This window comes from Callorhinus ursinus, unplaced genomic scaffold (assembly GCF_003265705.2).
Source record: "Callorhinus ursinus isolate GAN/ISIS: 27379988/994484 unplaced genomic scaffold, GSC_fseal_2.0 scaffold60, whole genome shotgun sequence".
NCBI classification, from domain to species: Eukaryota; Metazoa; Chordata; class Mammalia; order Carnivora; family Otariidae; genus Callorhinus; species Callorhinus ursinus.
Genome location: NW_027397122.1, coordinates 8,556,329 through 8,571,023, shown reverse-complemented (window position 1 = coordinate 8,571,023; position 14,695 = coordinate 8,556,329). Strand labels below are relative to the sequence as shown.

Genomic DNA, 14,695 nt, shown 5'->3' with positions numbered 1-14,695 from the left:
TGGGCCCAACAGCGCCCCTCCCCCAAGGGCACAGCAGGGGTCAGCCCCGCACCACCAGGGGCGCTGCCGCCCGCCCCTCCACATGAACCGCCAACCACACACAGGGTTTCTGGGCAGGACGGGCTGACCCTGCAGACAAGGAGCTACTGGGCCTTGCTACCCACATGAGCCCTTCGCAAACCCAACAAAAATCAAGATGAGCTGAGCATCACTTTTAAAAACACTGTGTTTTGAGAGGCGCCTGGGTGGCTCAGTCATTAAGCGCCTGCCTTTGGCTCAGGTCATGGTCCCAGGGTCCTGGGATGGAGCCCCGCATCGGGCTCCCTGCTCGGCGGGAAGCCTGCTTCTCCCTCTCCCACTCCCCCTGCTTGTGTTCCCTCTCTTGCTGTGTCTCTGTCAAATAAATAAATAAAATCTTTAAAAATAAAATAGAAACACTGTGTTTTGAGGGAAAACTCACGTAACACAGTCAATCATTCTAAAGTGAACAATTCAGTGCATTTAGCACATTCAGTGTTGGGCAACCACCACCACTATCTGCTTCAGAGCACTGTCCTCACCCCAAAGGAGCCCCGTGCCCACCACCAGCCCCTCCCCACAGTGTCGTTATGCTTCCCGGCTCCCCACTGCACACACCAGGTGTCCTTCTGAGCCCCCACTTCTTGCACTCAGCGTGCTGTCCCCGTGGTACGTCCACGCCGCCCAGCAGGTGGGAGGAGGTGGCGTTACTGCTGTGGCTCTGCTTCGTGGTTCCGTGACCAAAGACAACGCCATCCTTCCGTGTGCTCATTTACCATTGTGTTTTTCTAAACATTTTATTTGGAATGATTTCAAACATACCCGTGTGTGTTTGTCCTGGGCTCCCCCACCAACATGCTACCCCTGCTCCATCATGGCACGTGCGTTTGATGACATGCATAACTCACAGTAAGTTACACAATCTTGCCCGGAACCACCCCGATATCTCAACATGCGCCTCCTTCCTGGGGACAGGGATGCTCTTTTCTTTCGCAGAACTTTCCCTCCTGCACAGGATCCAGGCTGGGGTCCCAAATGCACCTTAGTGGTCCTGTCCCCGCTCATCTGGAACATTCCATGGCCTCGTACTTAAAGACCGTTCTTCATTTGGGGTTCGTCTTGTTTCCTCCTGATTAAGCTCAGGAAGGCGCCCCTAAGAGCGTACTGCACAGGTGATGCCGTGCCCCGTCCAGGGTGTCACTCCACCACATCCACCGGCTTCCTCCCTGAGCCCGTTTCCCCACAATGGCGTTTCCCCACAATGGCGGCAGGGCCCTCCTCCCCCACGGTGGAGCCATTTAACCGCCGTCAGCACCCACTCCCGGGTGCCCAAAATCTTGGTGGCTCCCGCTCACTCCCATCCCTCATTACGCAGGTGTTGAGAGTATCCTAACTCGCCGCCCACCTTACCTGGCCTCCCTCCAGGACCCTCACATCGACGTGATCCCAGAACTCAAATCAGTTTCCCAAAGCGTCCTCGCAGAAACTTCCAACCCCGCGTGAGTGAGCTCAGCACCCGCACAACCTGTGCGATGACTCAGCAGCCTCTGCCTCCCCTCCAACGACGACTCAGCAGCCTCTGTCCCCCTCCCCCCTGCCTGGCAGAACCACGTCCAAGCAGGGTGGCCTTGTGCCTGACGAGGGGGACACCGTGAGAGCTGAGGACGGTGCTGGCCACGAGGGCAGACGGTGGGACCTGCTCCCTGCAGGCACCTCCGGAAGGACATGGGTCTGCATCCAACCACCGACCCCGGAGCCAACCAGGCCCAGCAGGACGACGGGCAAGCGCCTGGTGTTTTGTGCCGTCAACTAGCTTTTTAAGCTCAGAGGTCAGAGCACTGTGTGGGCCGGACAGAACAGGGCCGGGGCGTGGCTGTGCCGGTGGGGAACCCTGTCTGCGCTCGCCTCGCCCCAGGACGGAGGGACGACCCTGCGTCCCCTGGGAGCATAGTCCACTGGTAGTGCCCGGCACCTTCCTGCCACCCACCCCCCAGAGCCGCAACTCCTCCCTGCTGGGACTCAGGGACTGCCCAGGGACAGCGCCACAGTGCTGACCGTCCCGAGAAACGCCCAGGGTCCTGGGAGATGAGAGCGCCAAAGGCCATTCCACAGACTGGCTTCCAGGCTTCCGGCGCTTGCCAGAACACTGAGGTTATGGAGCCCGCAGCTGGGATGGAGGATGCGCTGTGACTCCGCGGGAAACACACATCCTCATCAGCACATGGAGAGGGACAGAGGAAGGAGCGCGGGCAGGGCAGCCAGGGTGAGTTCGGGTCGGCAAGCCCGCGCTGGCAGCCACACGAGGACCTGGCCACACACACACAGGGCGCAGGACAGCGTCCCCTGGCAGATGGCCAAGGACTACGGTGAGCCTGCAACTCCCGGCTGCTGAGAACTGAACTCCAGGAGAGGATGCGGGGGCACAGCCCGCACGCACACACTCGGGGGAGCGCTAAGCTGGGCAGGGACCAGCCCAGGAACACTTCGCCCCGGCAGAGGGGGCCGTCAGCACCGCGGGGGGAGGGGAGCGGGGCAGGGACAGGGCGCCGGTGCACCTCTGGGACAGCATGGCATGGGGGAGGCGCTGACTCCCCGTCTCTTAGCCGAGAAAGGAGCCTGCCTGAGAGACAAGGAGCCTCGTTTAACACTCTCGAGTGTGGGAGGGAGGGAGGTAAGAGCTGTCATCCGGTTTTAGCTGCCACCCCTGCCCGCTCTGAACGCCTGCTGGGCGCGTCTGAGGCGCACGCCCTCAGGGGACGACGGGGGCTGGGAAGCCAGTGGCATCACCCGCTGGGAGGTCAGGCGCAGACCAAGGGCTCTGGGGAGGTGACAGGCAGCTGTGGGGTCGCCCCTCATGGTCCATGAGGCCCTCAGAGCAGTCTCACCCCTCAGGGCCTGTCCTGGTGCCCTGGGGCAGCCAGGGGCCTTGATTCTCTCCGTCTGGAGGCCGACAGGTGCTGCAGGGCTGGGCTCCCTCCGGAGGTCTCCGGGGACCGGCTGTGGCTGTGTCTCCCCAGCGTCTGCCTGTCTTCACGTCACTCCTCCTGCCTGTGTGTCCTCCTCTGTCTCCAACCTCCCTCTCGCTCTCTCGTAAGGTCCCATTCGCAGGTTCCAGGCTCTGGCGAGGACACTGAAGCCCTTTCTGGCCCTCTGCAACCCTTGGGACATGCGCCCTTGACCGTGTTCCTCAGTCGCCCTGGTGCCCAGCACAGGGCCTGGCCCTGAACCGTCGGCAACCTACAGACGTCTGGGGCTGGACCAGCCAAGGCTTTCAGCCTCACCCTAAGGGTCAGAAATGCAGTTCCCGTGCAGCCGATGGGACTACCCGAGCCAGGCAGTGCCGAGCGGAGCGGAGGCCCAAGGGACGTGGTGTGTGCCCCCAGCAGCAAAGGCAACCAGGGTCTTCATGCGTCACGGCAATGCACTCACTCGGCTGCAGTATCATCTCAGATATACGTGACCCCAAACGTCACATGAACCGCGACGCCCAGAACATGGCCCGTGGTCGGGAGGGGAGGCAGGGGGAAGCCCCACACCCCATGGGCAGGGCACGCTGGCTGTGCCAACAGGTGAGCTCGGGGGAGGGCGTGCGAGAGCCTTCCCCACACAACACCAGCTGCTGACGGTCAAGCCGCCCCGAGCACTGTGGGCAGTACTCGTCCGGCACCCACGGACCCAAGGGCTCCCACACGGACCTGGCTGGCAGGGGGTCAGCGGGAAAACTCCCAGAAGCCATGTTCACGGGCAGCGCCAAGTGCACCTCCGCCCGCGGCCAGCTCTGCACAGCTGAACTCACCGAGCGGCAGGGGCGTGGCAAAGGCAAACTAGGAAAGTCAATGGCAGCGGGCACGGTGCGGGCGGGCGGGAGGGAGGCCTCCCACAGGCTGCACACGTGCCCCCCCCACCCCCTCCAGGGCACCCCGCAGCTGGGAGGCGGAGAGGCAGGGAGCCGGCGGGCTCTGGGGCAGGCGTGGGGCTCCGCCTCGGGCGAGTCACGTCCCGTGGACGAGCTTTGGAGAGTTAAAGGGGCCCTGAGCGTGCTCACAAATGGCAGCCTATGACAAGGAGTTACCAGTCTGCCATGAGCCACAGCCGTGTTCAAGCACTCGCACACAGAACACACAAAAAGGCAACGTGGCTGTGAGGAAGTCAGTCACGGCTACCAACCGAAGCCCCCACAAGACGAGCTCAGGGATCACGTTTCCACAGCGGACACGGAAACTACATGGGCGATAACCCTGACGGACGCCAGGGCAGCGGCTGGGAGCCTTCAGAGCACCAGCGAGCCCTCGGCCAACCTGTCCACGCAGGGATGCGGGCACACACATCCTGGCGGGGGCATCAGGCAGACTGCGTGCTTCCCGGGTGGGACTCCCGCCGGGGCGCTGCTCGAGGGCCACCCCCCCCCCCACGCTGTCCGCAGGCTCTCACAGCTCCACCGGCACAGGATGAGCTGCTGGGAGGCTGGGGGTGGTGGTGGTGAGGAGACCCTGACTTTACCTCCCACAGCCCCGTGAAGCACCAGTAAGGCCATGACCAGGAAGGCATTCTGCAATGGGGCCGGAGAGTGGGGAATGGCTCAGGTGCACTGGGGGACAGGGAGGCACAGCGTGATGGGAAGAGGGGCTGAGCCCCAGGATGACAACGGTCACAATCCCACGGAGAGGAGCAGGAACCTCGGAAGAGCAGGGAGGTGCAAAGCAAGGTTGAGAACAAGAGCTGGGTGGGCTTGGCCTGTGCCCCACGACCCGGTGTCCCCATCACACAGAGGGCCCTGTGAGTGCGCCCTAGCAGCCCACACGACAGACCCCTCTCAAGCCAAGCCCTCCGGTCAGCGCACACAGGCTGGCCCACTGGTGCCCATCCCGCGAACATGAAACTGGAACGTTCTTCCTCCTTCCTTCTGGGCACATGTGAAGAATGGGTCTATGTAAAATCCTGAGTTCTGTCCACAGACCTGGTCTGTTCCTGTTGACTGCACTCTCTCACCAGACCCTGGTTGGGCACCCCCTGCCAGACCGGGTGCGAGGGCCCCGAGGAGGGGGAAGGAGCCACTGAGGACGCCAGGAATGGGAGCGTCAGAGCAAGTGGCTTGGCTTCTGCAGCCCCAAGGAGCTCAGCCAGCTGAGATCCCCTTTGTCAAATAAGCCGGTCTGTTTGGATCTATTAACTCTGCATCCTCCAGTAGGACATCTGTGAAATTCAACCTGCCTTCCAATTTGTCACTTATTTGGTTCTGCCTCAGATGTAACCAGGTCGCTGGCAAGCACAGCCATGCTCTGGGGATGACCCCGCAGGAGCTCCTCTGCGGTGCGGTCTCCACGTGCGGTCACCATGTGGGCACAAGGGCGGAGGACCATGAGTTCATGCTCTGCTTCAGAGAACCAACTGGTGGGACCCCAAGGGGCCGAGGCCAGCAAAGGTGCCCCCTGAGCTGTGCCCCAGACAGCAGGAATCCACACCCCCACAGCCCGAGGAAAAGCCCCACAGAAGGTGTGACCCCCCTCCCGGAGCTCAAGCACCGACGCCCACACTCACCAGGACGCACTTGCCAGGCTCCAGGCTCCAGAGAGAGCTCTCCGTGTTGACCTTGTGGGTGAACTTCCCTTCCATGAGGACGTGCTCCCCACCCTCCTCCAGCACAGCCACCCGGATGGAGCTGCTGCTCAGGGCCACCGAGACCTGGAACCGAGCAGAAGGGAGTCACTCTGTGCTGGAAGGTGGCGCCTAGCACACTCCCAAGCAGGACCTGGCCGCAGACCATGGGAGAGCAAGATGCAAGGCCATCCTAGGGGTCCACAGGCACTCTGGACGAAGAGAATCCTACCGACCCGGTGACATTGGAAGCAGCCCGTGCACCGCCATCGCCTTTAAGTAAACGTACTGGAAGTCCCGTTTCAACGTGCGTAATGATGACGCAGGGAAAACTACTGGTGTTCCACGGAAATCCCTTCTCCATCAGGGGAGACTGATGACCATGGCTGAAGGCAAGCGTGGCCGGCGCAGGTGGGGTTGTGCCTCCCACCCCCATCTCGCTGTTGGGCCTCATCAGCAGCACAGCTCCGGAGGATGCCCAGGAGGGCTGAGCCCCCACACGCCCCCTCTGCCTCCGTCCGCAAGCCGCTGTGCCTTCCCCAGGGACAGTGAGGCTGGCTCCCCTGTTCTCAAGAAACCCAGCCTCTCAGCCCACCATTCTCTCCTTGGGGACACTTGTCCTGGACAGTCTCTCCCCTCTCCCCCCCAGCTGTCTCCACAACCACACTGGGACCTGCTGGGACCCTGGCCTGCAGCCTCCAAAGCTCGTGAACCCCTGGAGGTTCATCAGATCAGTAACTGGAAGAGGGAAGCACACAGAACTCCTGTTTTTATTCCATTTCAATTCTTTTTAAACTCTAAAATGTGTGTCTAAACTGCAAAATCTTTTTATGACAGCATCTGCATAATGTGTGCATTAAATGAAAAGACACTGGAGGGGAGAACTCAGGCCTAAGGGTGGGGTTCCATCTGCTTTTGTTTGGAGACGACCCCCCACATGGCTTGTAAGTGCTCATTAAACGCTCATAAAGCATCGAACAGAAATTCTCAAAGTCACAGAATATTCGAGCTTGGCTCCTTTAACCTAACTGTACTGTAAAAACCCTCGAGTAAAAGATGGACAGTGGGGGGCGCCTGGGTGGCTCAGTCGTTGAGCGTCTGCCTTCGGCTCAGGTCGTGATCCCGGGGTGCTGGGATCGAGCCCCGCGTCGGGCTCCCTGCTCCACGGGAAGCCTGCTTCTCCCTCTCCCACTCCCCCTGCTTGTGTTCCTGCCCTCGCTCTCTCTCTGTTAAATAAATAAATAAAATCTTAAAAAAAAAAAAAAAAAAAGATGGACAGCGGAAGGGGTGCTGTTCCAGAGTCCCACCATCAGGCAGCTCTCGGGCAAGAGAGGAGGAATCCCTGAACTGAGCCGGGGGTGGAGAAGCCGGGGAAGGGGACAAAAGCCACAGACAGAGGGACCCACAGCCCACACACGCCCACACCCAACCTCTGGGGGTGTCCTGTTCGCCCGGCTCCACAAAGACACGGGCACGACCCGGGCTTACTCGGCATCCAAAGGCCAAATTGGCAGCAGCCTGGCATACTCCCAGACGATGTCCCTGACCATGAACTTGGATGTGCGGTGGAGGCGCCACAGGAGCAAGCTCACTTTAATAAAATCCTCCCAGCCAACTTTACATAACACGATAATTTCCAAATTTGGGCAAGCTTCTCACACTGCGAGGCCTGCACAACAGGGGATGAGCCAAAGCACCGAAGGGGACCCAGATAGGAGAGGCTTCCAGTTCGAGATGTCACTTTGGGAAGGGTGATTGTGCCCCAGCCTCTGTGACCCACAGAAACGACAGGAACAAAGCACAAAGAGAAAAACCCCAGACAATGCCAAAGGGAGGGAGGAGGAGGAGGAAATGCGGAGACAAAGGAGAAGAGTGTGGGGACAGACAGCATGGAACAGGGACGAGTGAGTGGTCTGCCCGTCTGGGCATGGGGCTTCCGGCCGACAGTCAGCAGGCAGGGAGGACGGGAGCAGAGCCGCTCAGAGCCAGCCCTGGGACAGCTGCGGAAGCCCCACCGGAGGGGACAGGACCCCGCTGTGGTACAGACCGACGGGGGCAGCGCTCGAGGCTCGAGACACGGAGCAGCAGTCTGAGGGGCGGTGGGGGCGGTCGGCCCCACGTGCTGTACGGAAGGCTGGCCGGTCGGCCCCTCGGCTTTGACCAGACCTCAGCCACATAACGGAGAACACCATCAACACCATCCCCTCCTCAAAAGAATGGGGAAAATACGTTTAATTAAAAAAACTACCAGGGAATTAAGAAAGGCACCCTTAAAGCAACAGCATGAAAAAACAAAGACTACAGAGCAAATAGGAAAAAAGGAAATTCTAAAATATTTCCAGTATATATCCTCAGAGAGGCGTGAGAGGTGTGACTATGGAACCAAAACGAAATATGAAAATAGAACAATCACACACATACACCACTTAGAATTAAACACACAGAAGCTAAAATAGAATCTGTAACAGAAAGACTGGAAAACAAAGTCAAAAAACATCAAGGTAGAGACAAAGACCCATCCAGGCGGTGGGGCGGTGTGCCGGAAACCATGCAGCAACAAGACAATGCTCTGGGGTCGAGGAAAACATGCCTTCGGACAAAACCCCACTGAGGGCTGTGCAGAAGGAGTAAAACACAACACACACAAACTCGTGGACTCGTAACACCGAGAATTCAAAATAAGGTCCTAAAAATTCCAAAGACCAGGGATAAAAGTTTACTCACAAAGAACCTGAACAGAAGAGATCTCTAGAAACAGTTAACACTGGACATTAAGATGAGAGGGAAGCAATGTCTTCAATTTTCTAAGGGGAGAACTTTTTTTAAAGTTAGATTTCCATACACACCCAAACCATGAAATAACGGAAAGTTTAAAATAACTACATTTTAAGACATTCAAGAATCCCTTATTTACAACATACCTTGAGAAAGTTCCTTGAGGCTATAGCCCAGCAAAATGAGGAAAAAAAACCAAACCAGAGGAAGATCCTGGGGGAACGGGGTCAAAGGCATAAACGTCCAATAGGAAGGTCAGTGGGGCCTGGACCTCCTCCACAGCACGGTGACCGCAGCTCACAACACGGTACCGGGCATGAAGCTGCTAAGAGAGAACGCCAACACTCACCACACACACAGACACGAAACCTTAACTATGTATGGTGACAAGTGTAACTAATCCTACCTTGGTGACCATTGTACAATACAGGTATCAGAGCCTTATGCTATACCCCCAAAGCTAAAAGGGTGTCATATGTCAATTATACCTTAATAAAACTGAGGGGGGTGGGGAGGAAGATCCAAAAGGGGTCCAAAACACTGAATTTAATCCAGAAGTACAGTGAAAGGGAACTCCAGGATGGAAACTATACAGCAGAACTGAAACATAATTGGTCCAGGTTGGAATCAGAGGTGAGAGGGCTTTAGGAAAAACGATTTCTAGACAATATTCTTTACTAGTGCGTCTAGGTGATTCGGACATTATGATGAAAAGATACTATTTTTTACAAGTTAAAAAGACACACCAGGAAAACAAAAAGCTACACAAGAAATTCCTAATCCAAAAGTGAAAATTATAGAGTAACACCTCCAAAAAAAGCTCTTTCAAAAAGCAACAAGAACATAAAAATTGTCAATATGTATGTTTTCTGAACTTTGAGAACTAATCAAAGGTTTGCAGGAACCCAGAGAGCATTGATTCAAGAAAAACAAGCTTTATGACATTTTAGCTGACCCTGGGCCCGTTCTCACTCTCTAGCCCCTTGGTAACCCACATCCCCAGCACAGCCTGGAAGCCATCAGAGGGAGCACAGAGGAGCTGGAGCTCCTCCAAAACTTCATTCTCAAGAACTCGGATTACTTGACCTGTGGTATGGTTCCCCAGAAGACCCCACTTGCTAGGCTGTTTTTAAATGGACTTGGAAAAGCCTTTTCCCCAGGGAGTGTTTGTTGAAAACAATCAGAGGCAAGTATTTTAACTTCACAGCTGACTGAAACAGTGGATAACAGCTGAGGCAAACAAAAGGAAAAGTTGTGGAATATAATGTCCGTGGAGGTTTTGAAAACTTGGACACATGAATGTGCAGGCTTAGAAAAAAACCCTTCGGTGAGGCCCTAACTCTCACCACTGGTTGACTTTGAGACTCTGCATGAGCAAGTGGAGGCTAAGGCAGAACTTTCAACTGCTAGGCTAAGTGTTAAAGGCAGGCCCTAATACATACATGGAGTTCCCTGGGAAAGAAATTCACTGGTCCTAGGTGTTTAAGAAAGTCTGTCCAATCATTTGCTGATCACTAAGTTCACCAAGTAGAGACTTCACTGGCCACCACAATAAAGAATACAGACTTTAGAAAATTAGCTCAGAAAAGTCATCCAACAAACAAGAACAACTACATCAAGTACCAACAGCAACAAACCATGAGAAAAAGGGAGAATCTGAGTTCCAGAGTTGCCATATTGTTATTTAAAATGTCCGTAATTTTCAACAAAAAATTATAGTTCTCACTAAAACAAGAAAAGAGAGTCCATATACATGTAACAAAAGCAAACAATAAAACCTGTCCCCAAGGAAGTCTAGACATGGGCTTAGTAGAAAGTCTGTAAGTCAGCTATTGTAAATATACTCATAAAGCTAAAGAAAACCATGTGCAAATAACTAAAAGAAAGTATGAGAATAATATCTCATGAAGAATATCAATAAACAGATAAACATTACTTTTTTAAAAAAAACAAATACAAATTCTGGAATTTAAAAGTAACTGGGGAAAAAAACTGAAGCAGAAAATCTACTAGAGGGTCCAAAAGCAAATCACAGCAGCTAGAAGAAAGAATCAGAAAATCTAAAGACAGGACAAATGATGGGGCGCCTGGGTGGCTCAGTCGTTAAGTGTCTGCCTTCAGCTCAGGTCATGGTCCCAGGGTCCTGGGATCGAGCCCCGCATCGGGCTCCCTGCTCAGCAGGGAGCCTGCTTCTCCCTCTGCCTGTGTCCCCCCCCCCCACTCCCCACTCATGCTCTTTTAAACAAATAAATAAAATCTTAAAAAAAAAAAAAAAACGAAGAAAGAGAGAAAGAAAGAAACCATGCAGGCTAGTAAGCAGTGGGTGGGAATATTCAAAGGGTGAAGGGAAGGCATGTCAACAAAGAATTCTATTATCAGGCAACACTATCCTTCAAAGTTGAAGGAAAAATTAAGACATTCACAGATTTAAAAACCAACAACAACAACAACAACAAAACCCTGAGAGAATTCATCCCTAACAGGCCTATCTTTTCTTACATAAGCCCTGCAAGAAACTAGAGAGTTCTTCAGGCTGAAATGAAAGGACACTAGATAGTTACTTGAACCCACATGAAGAAATAGAGAGTGCTGGTAAAGATAAATAGAAAAGACAGTGTAAGTGTACCTTTTGTTAACTCTCTTTCTCTATTTAATTTAAAACAACTGCAGCACAAAGGAGCAGAGAACAGAAGTTATCATATAAAAGCCAATTCCAGATACACATTAAAATTAAGTTGTATTGATCTGAAATAGATTGTAATCCCAGAAAAAACACTAAGACAATATCCCAAAAAATATAGTTTAAAAAAAAGAGAGAGAATTAAAATACTACCCAGGGTGCCTGGGTGGCTCAACCGGTTAACCGCCCGACTCTTGATGTCAGCTCACATCATGATCTCAGGGTCATGGGATCAAGCCCCACTTGGGCTCCACACTCCCAGGGATTCTGCTTGAGATTCTCTCTCTCCCTTTGCCCCTCCCTGGCATGCTCTCTCTCTTCTAAAAGAAAAAAATCTTAAATAATAATAATAAAAGTAAAAAATAAAATACTACACTAGAAAATTTCTATTGAACATAAAAGAAAGCAGTCATGGAGGAAAAGAACAAAAAATTTCAAAACTTACTACAAAGATACAATAATCAAAACAGTGTGGTACTGGCAAAAGGATGAACATACAGATCAATGGAATAGAATTTAAAATTCAGTAATAAACCCATAAATTTACAGTCAGTTGATTTTAAACAAGGGTGGCAAGGCAATTCAATGAGGGGAAGAACAGTCTTTTCAATAAATGGGTCTATGACAAACGGATATCCACATGCAAAAGAATGAAGTTAGACAACTCCCTCATACCTTATCCAAAAATTAACTCAAAATGGATCAAAAATCTGTATGTAAGAGCTAAAACTATAAAACTCTTAGAAGACAAAAATGTAATTATCCATGTCCTTGGATTAGGCAATGGTTTCTTAGATCTGCACAAACAACCAAAAATAAATGAGTAAATTCTAGGCCTTATCAAAACTAAAGATTCTTGTGATTCAAAAAACACCATCTCTTAAGAAAGTAAAAAAAGGGGCGTTTAGGTGGCTCAGTCAGTGAAGTACCTGCCTTCGGCTCAGGTCATGACCCCAGGGTCCTGGGATTAAGCCCCGCGTCAGGCTCCCTGCTCAGTGGGGAGCCTGCTTCTCCCTCTGCCTCTGCCCCCAGCTCATGCACATGCACTCTCTCTCTCTCTCTCTCAAAAAAATAAAAAAAATCCTAAAAAAAAAAAAAAAAAGCAAAAAGACAATTCATGGAGCAGGAGAAAATACCTGCAAATTATCTGACAAGAGTACAGTATCTACACTTAAAAAGAACTCTTAAAATTCAACAATAAAAAACCTCCAATGTTTAAAAAGTTAAAGGACTTGAATAGATCTATTTTTTTTTAAAGATTTATTTATGGGGCACCTGGGTGGCTCAGTTGGTGAAGCGTCCACCTTCGGCTCAGGTCAAGATCCTGGGGTCCTGGGATCAAGTCCTGCATTGGGCTCCCTGTTCAGTGGGGAGCCTACTTCTCTCTCTGCCCCTCACCCAGCTTCTGCTCTCTCTCTCACATAAATAAAATCTTTTTTTTTTTTAAGATTTTATTTGTTCATTTGAGACACAGAGAGAGAGAGCATTAGCAGGGGGAGAGGCAAAGGGAGAGGGAGAAGCAGGCTCCCCACTGAGCAGGGAGCCTGATGTGGGGCTCGATCCCAGGACCCTGGGATCATGGCACGAGCCGAAGGCAGACGCCCAACCATCTGAGCCACGCAGGTGCCCCAGTAAATAAAATCTTTAAAAAAAAAAAATACAAATAAAAAGATTTCATTTAGAGAGAGAGAGCAAAAAACCGTGTGCGTGTGAGGTGGGGGGGGCAGCAAGAGGGGGAGAAAGAATCTCAAGCAGACTCCCCACTGAGTGCAGAGCCCGACTCAGGGCTCGATCCCACAACTCTGAGATCATGACCTGAGCCGAAACCAAAGTCAGACACTTAACTGAGCCACGCAGCAGCTCCCCAAGATAAAATTTATTAAAGGGCATTACTGTTTTATTGTCTATTTCCAGCAGAAGACTGGAAACCACCTCAGTGCCAATTAGCAGGGGACTCGTTTAGTAACCAGCTTGCTGCCTGACGGGACAAAGGCAGACGGGAGCCCTGGGTGTGAGGGGCCGTGGGGTTCAGGGCACCTGCATGTTTGGGTTTCTGGCAGCCTGAGCAGGCACGCTTGGGGCACGGGGGACACAGCAGCCAGTGCCAGAGACCAGAGCCGCCCCGGTGTGGCCAACACTGGGAAGAGGTGCGCAAACGTGTCATCGTGCTGAGGGGAGGTGTGACGGTACATGCTCATACTTGATCCCAAACGCGTCCATCTGCCAGAACGTCCCGGCAGCTAGTACATGATGCTGGGGGCAGGGCGGGTGCTGGGAGAGGACGAGAGGGCAGACGCAGGAGAGACACTTCCTGCCATCAGTGTTTACAGTCCTGAAGAGACCAACGTCCTGAGCATTCAAACACTGTACGAAGCAGACATGGAGCCTATGAACCTCCTGTTACAGAAGCTGCCTCTCTAAAGCTCCGGCCGACATTCGTCCTAAACACCTTCTAAGAAGGGAACCCTGTGGTACAGAGCTTTCAGACAAACTCCATCAGCTGCATCAAGCTCAGGGGCAAAGCACTGCTGTACAAGACATGCTCAGAAGCCTTGGTGCTGTTCTGGAAGGTTCCTGTGGTGAAGACACAGGCGGCGTGAGGCACGGCTGTGAGCCCACCAGCCAGCAGGTTGGCACAGACCACCCACAACTCCAGCAGGAAGCAGCATACCAAGGAGGAGAGAAACCTGCTTGTCGTCCAATGTACTCGGCCATGACTTTGCAGCAACATCATGACACTGTCCACCCGAAAGGCAACGAGCTAATGCGGCCGGGTCCTGGTCTCCGCTCTGCCACCGTTTTACCAGACCGTCTGCGGCCCTGTCATCAGCAAAACAACAGGTTTAGACTCCAAATCTCTCAAAGTCCCAGCATTAAAATGCTAGGGTCAGTGAAATGCCAGGTTCCCAACCAGCCCCAGGTGACACTGGGGATCGCGCCAACACCTCTGCGGTGAGCACACTGCTCGGTGCCCGCACTGAGGACAGGAAGGAGAACCTGGCTGCCCTCCTCAGCAGAGTGGACGGAGCAAAGAGCTGACCACGTTTCCCTCATGCAGGAGACCAAAGCTTCCCTGCGAGCGTTTCCTCGGATTCTCCAGCAGAACGATAAACAGCAAAAAGGCTGTGTGAAGCATTGCGCACATGCTCTTTCCTGTCCTCCTCGACACCCAGGGGGCAAGTCCGCTTCTAGGAAAATCGGCCCCAGAGGCGAGGCTCTGCTGCTGGAGAAGCGGGGGCGCAGGGGCCCTGTGTCAGCATGCAGCCCCGCCCCCCGCACACCCCCCCACACACACACCCCCAATCTGTGACTTTGTCACCATGCTCCTGCAACCGCAGCTACCAACACGATGACATCTGACAGGTGCCACAGACAAATCCCAAAGATCAACACTGCTGATGGGCAGCTGGGACAGGCACCTCAGGCACCTCAGAGAAGAGCTGGAAGGGGGCCAGTCCACAAAGAAGGCGGCAACTCTGAGAAAAAACGCTTAGACCGGCAAAAGCCAAGACACACAGAATAAACCTATTCCGAAGTTTTAAGTGAGTCATGGCTAAAATGCTTAGATCACTAAAAAAATGAGAGACCACAAAATTTTAGAAGGCTGCAGCGTGGGAATAACAGGGA

General features: G+C 53.2%; 1 protein-coding gene across 5 annotated transcripts in view; it reads right to left on the bottom strand.

Annotated features, from left to right (window-relative positions):
* Positions 1–14,695, bottom strand: part of NUDCD3 (NudC domain containing 3) — a 57,635-nt gene that overhangs the window by 4,985 nt on the left and 37,955 nt on the right. For all 5 annotated transcript variants that reach the window (XR_003204648.2, XM_073885067.1, XM_073885069.1 and 2 more), the window contains one exon: positions 5,557–5,700. Coding sequence is in view for 4 of the 5 variants with exons in the window: in XM_073885067.1 (XP_073741168.1) it covers positions 5,557–5,700 (144 nt within the window). In the remaining variant the exon portion in view is untranslated. The remainder of the gene's footprint in view (positions 1–5,556; positions 5,701–14,695) is intronic.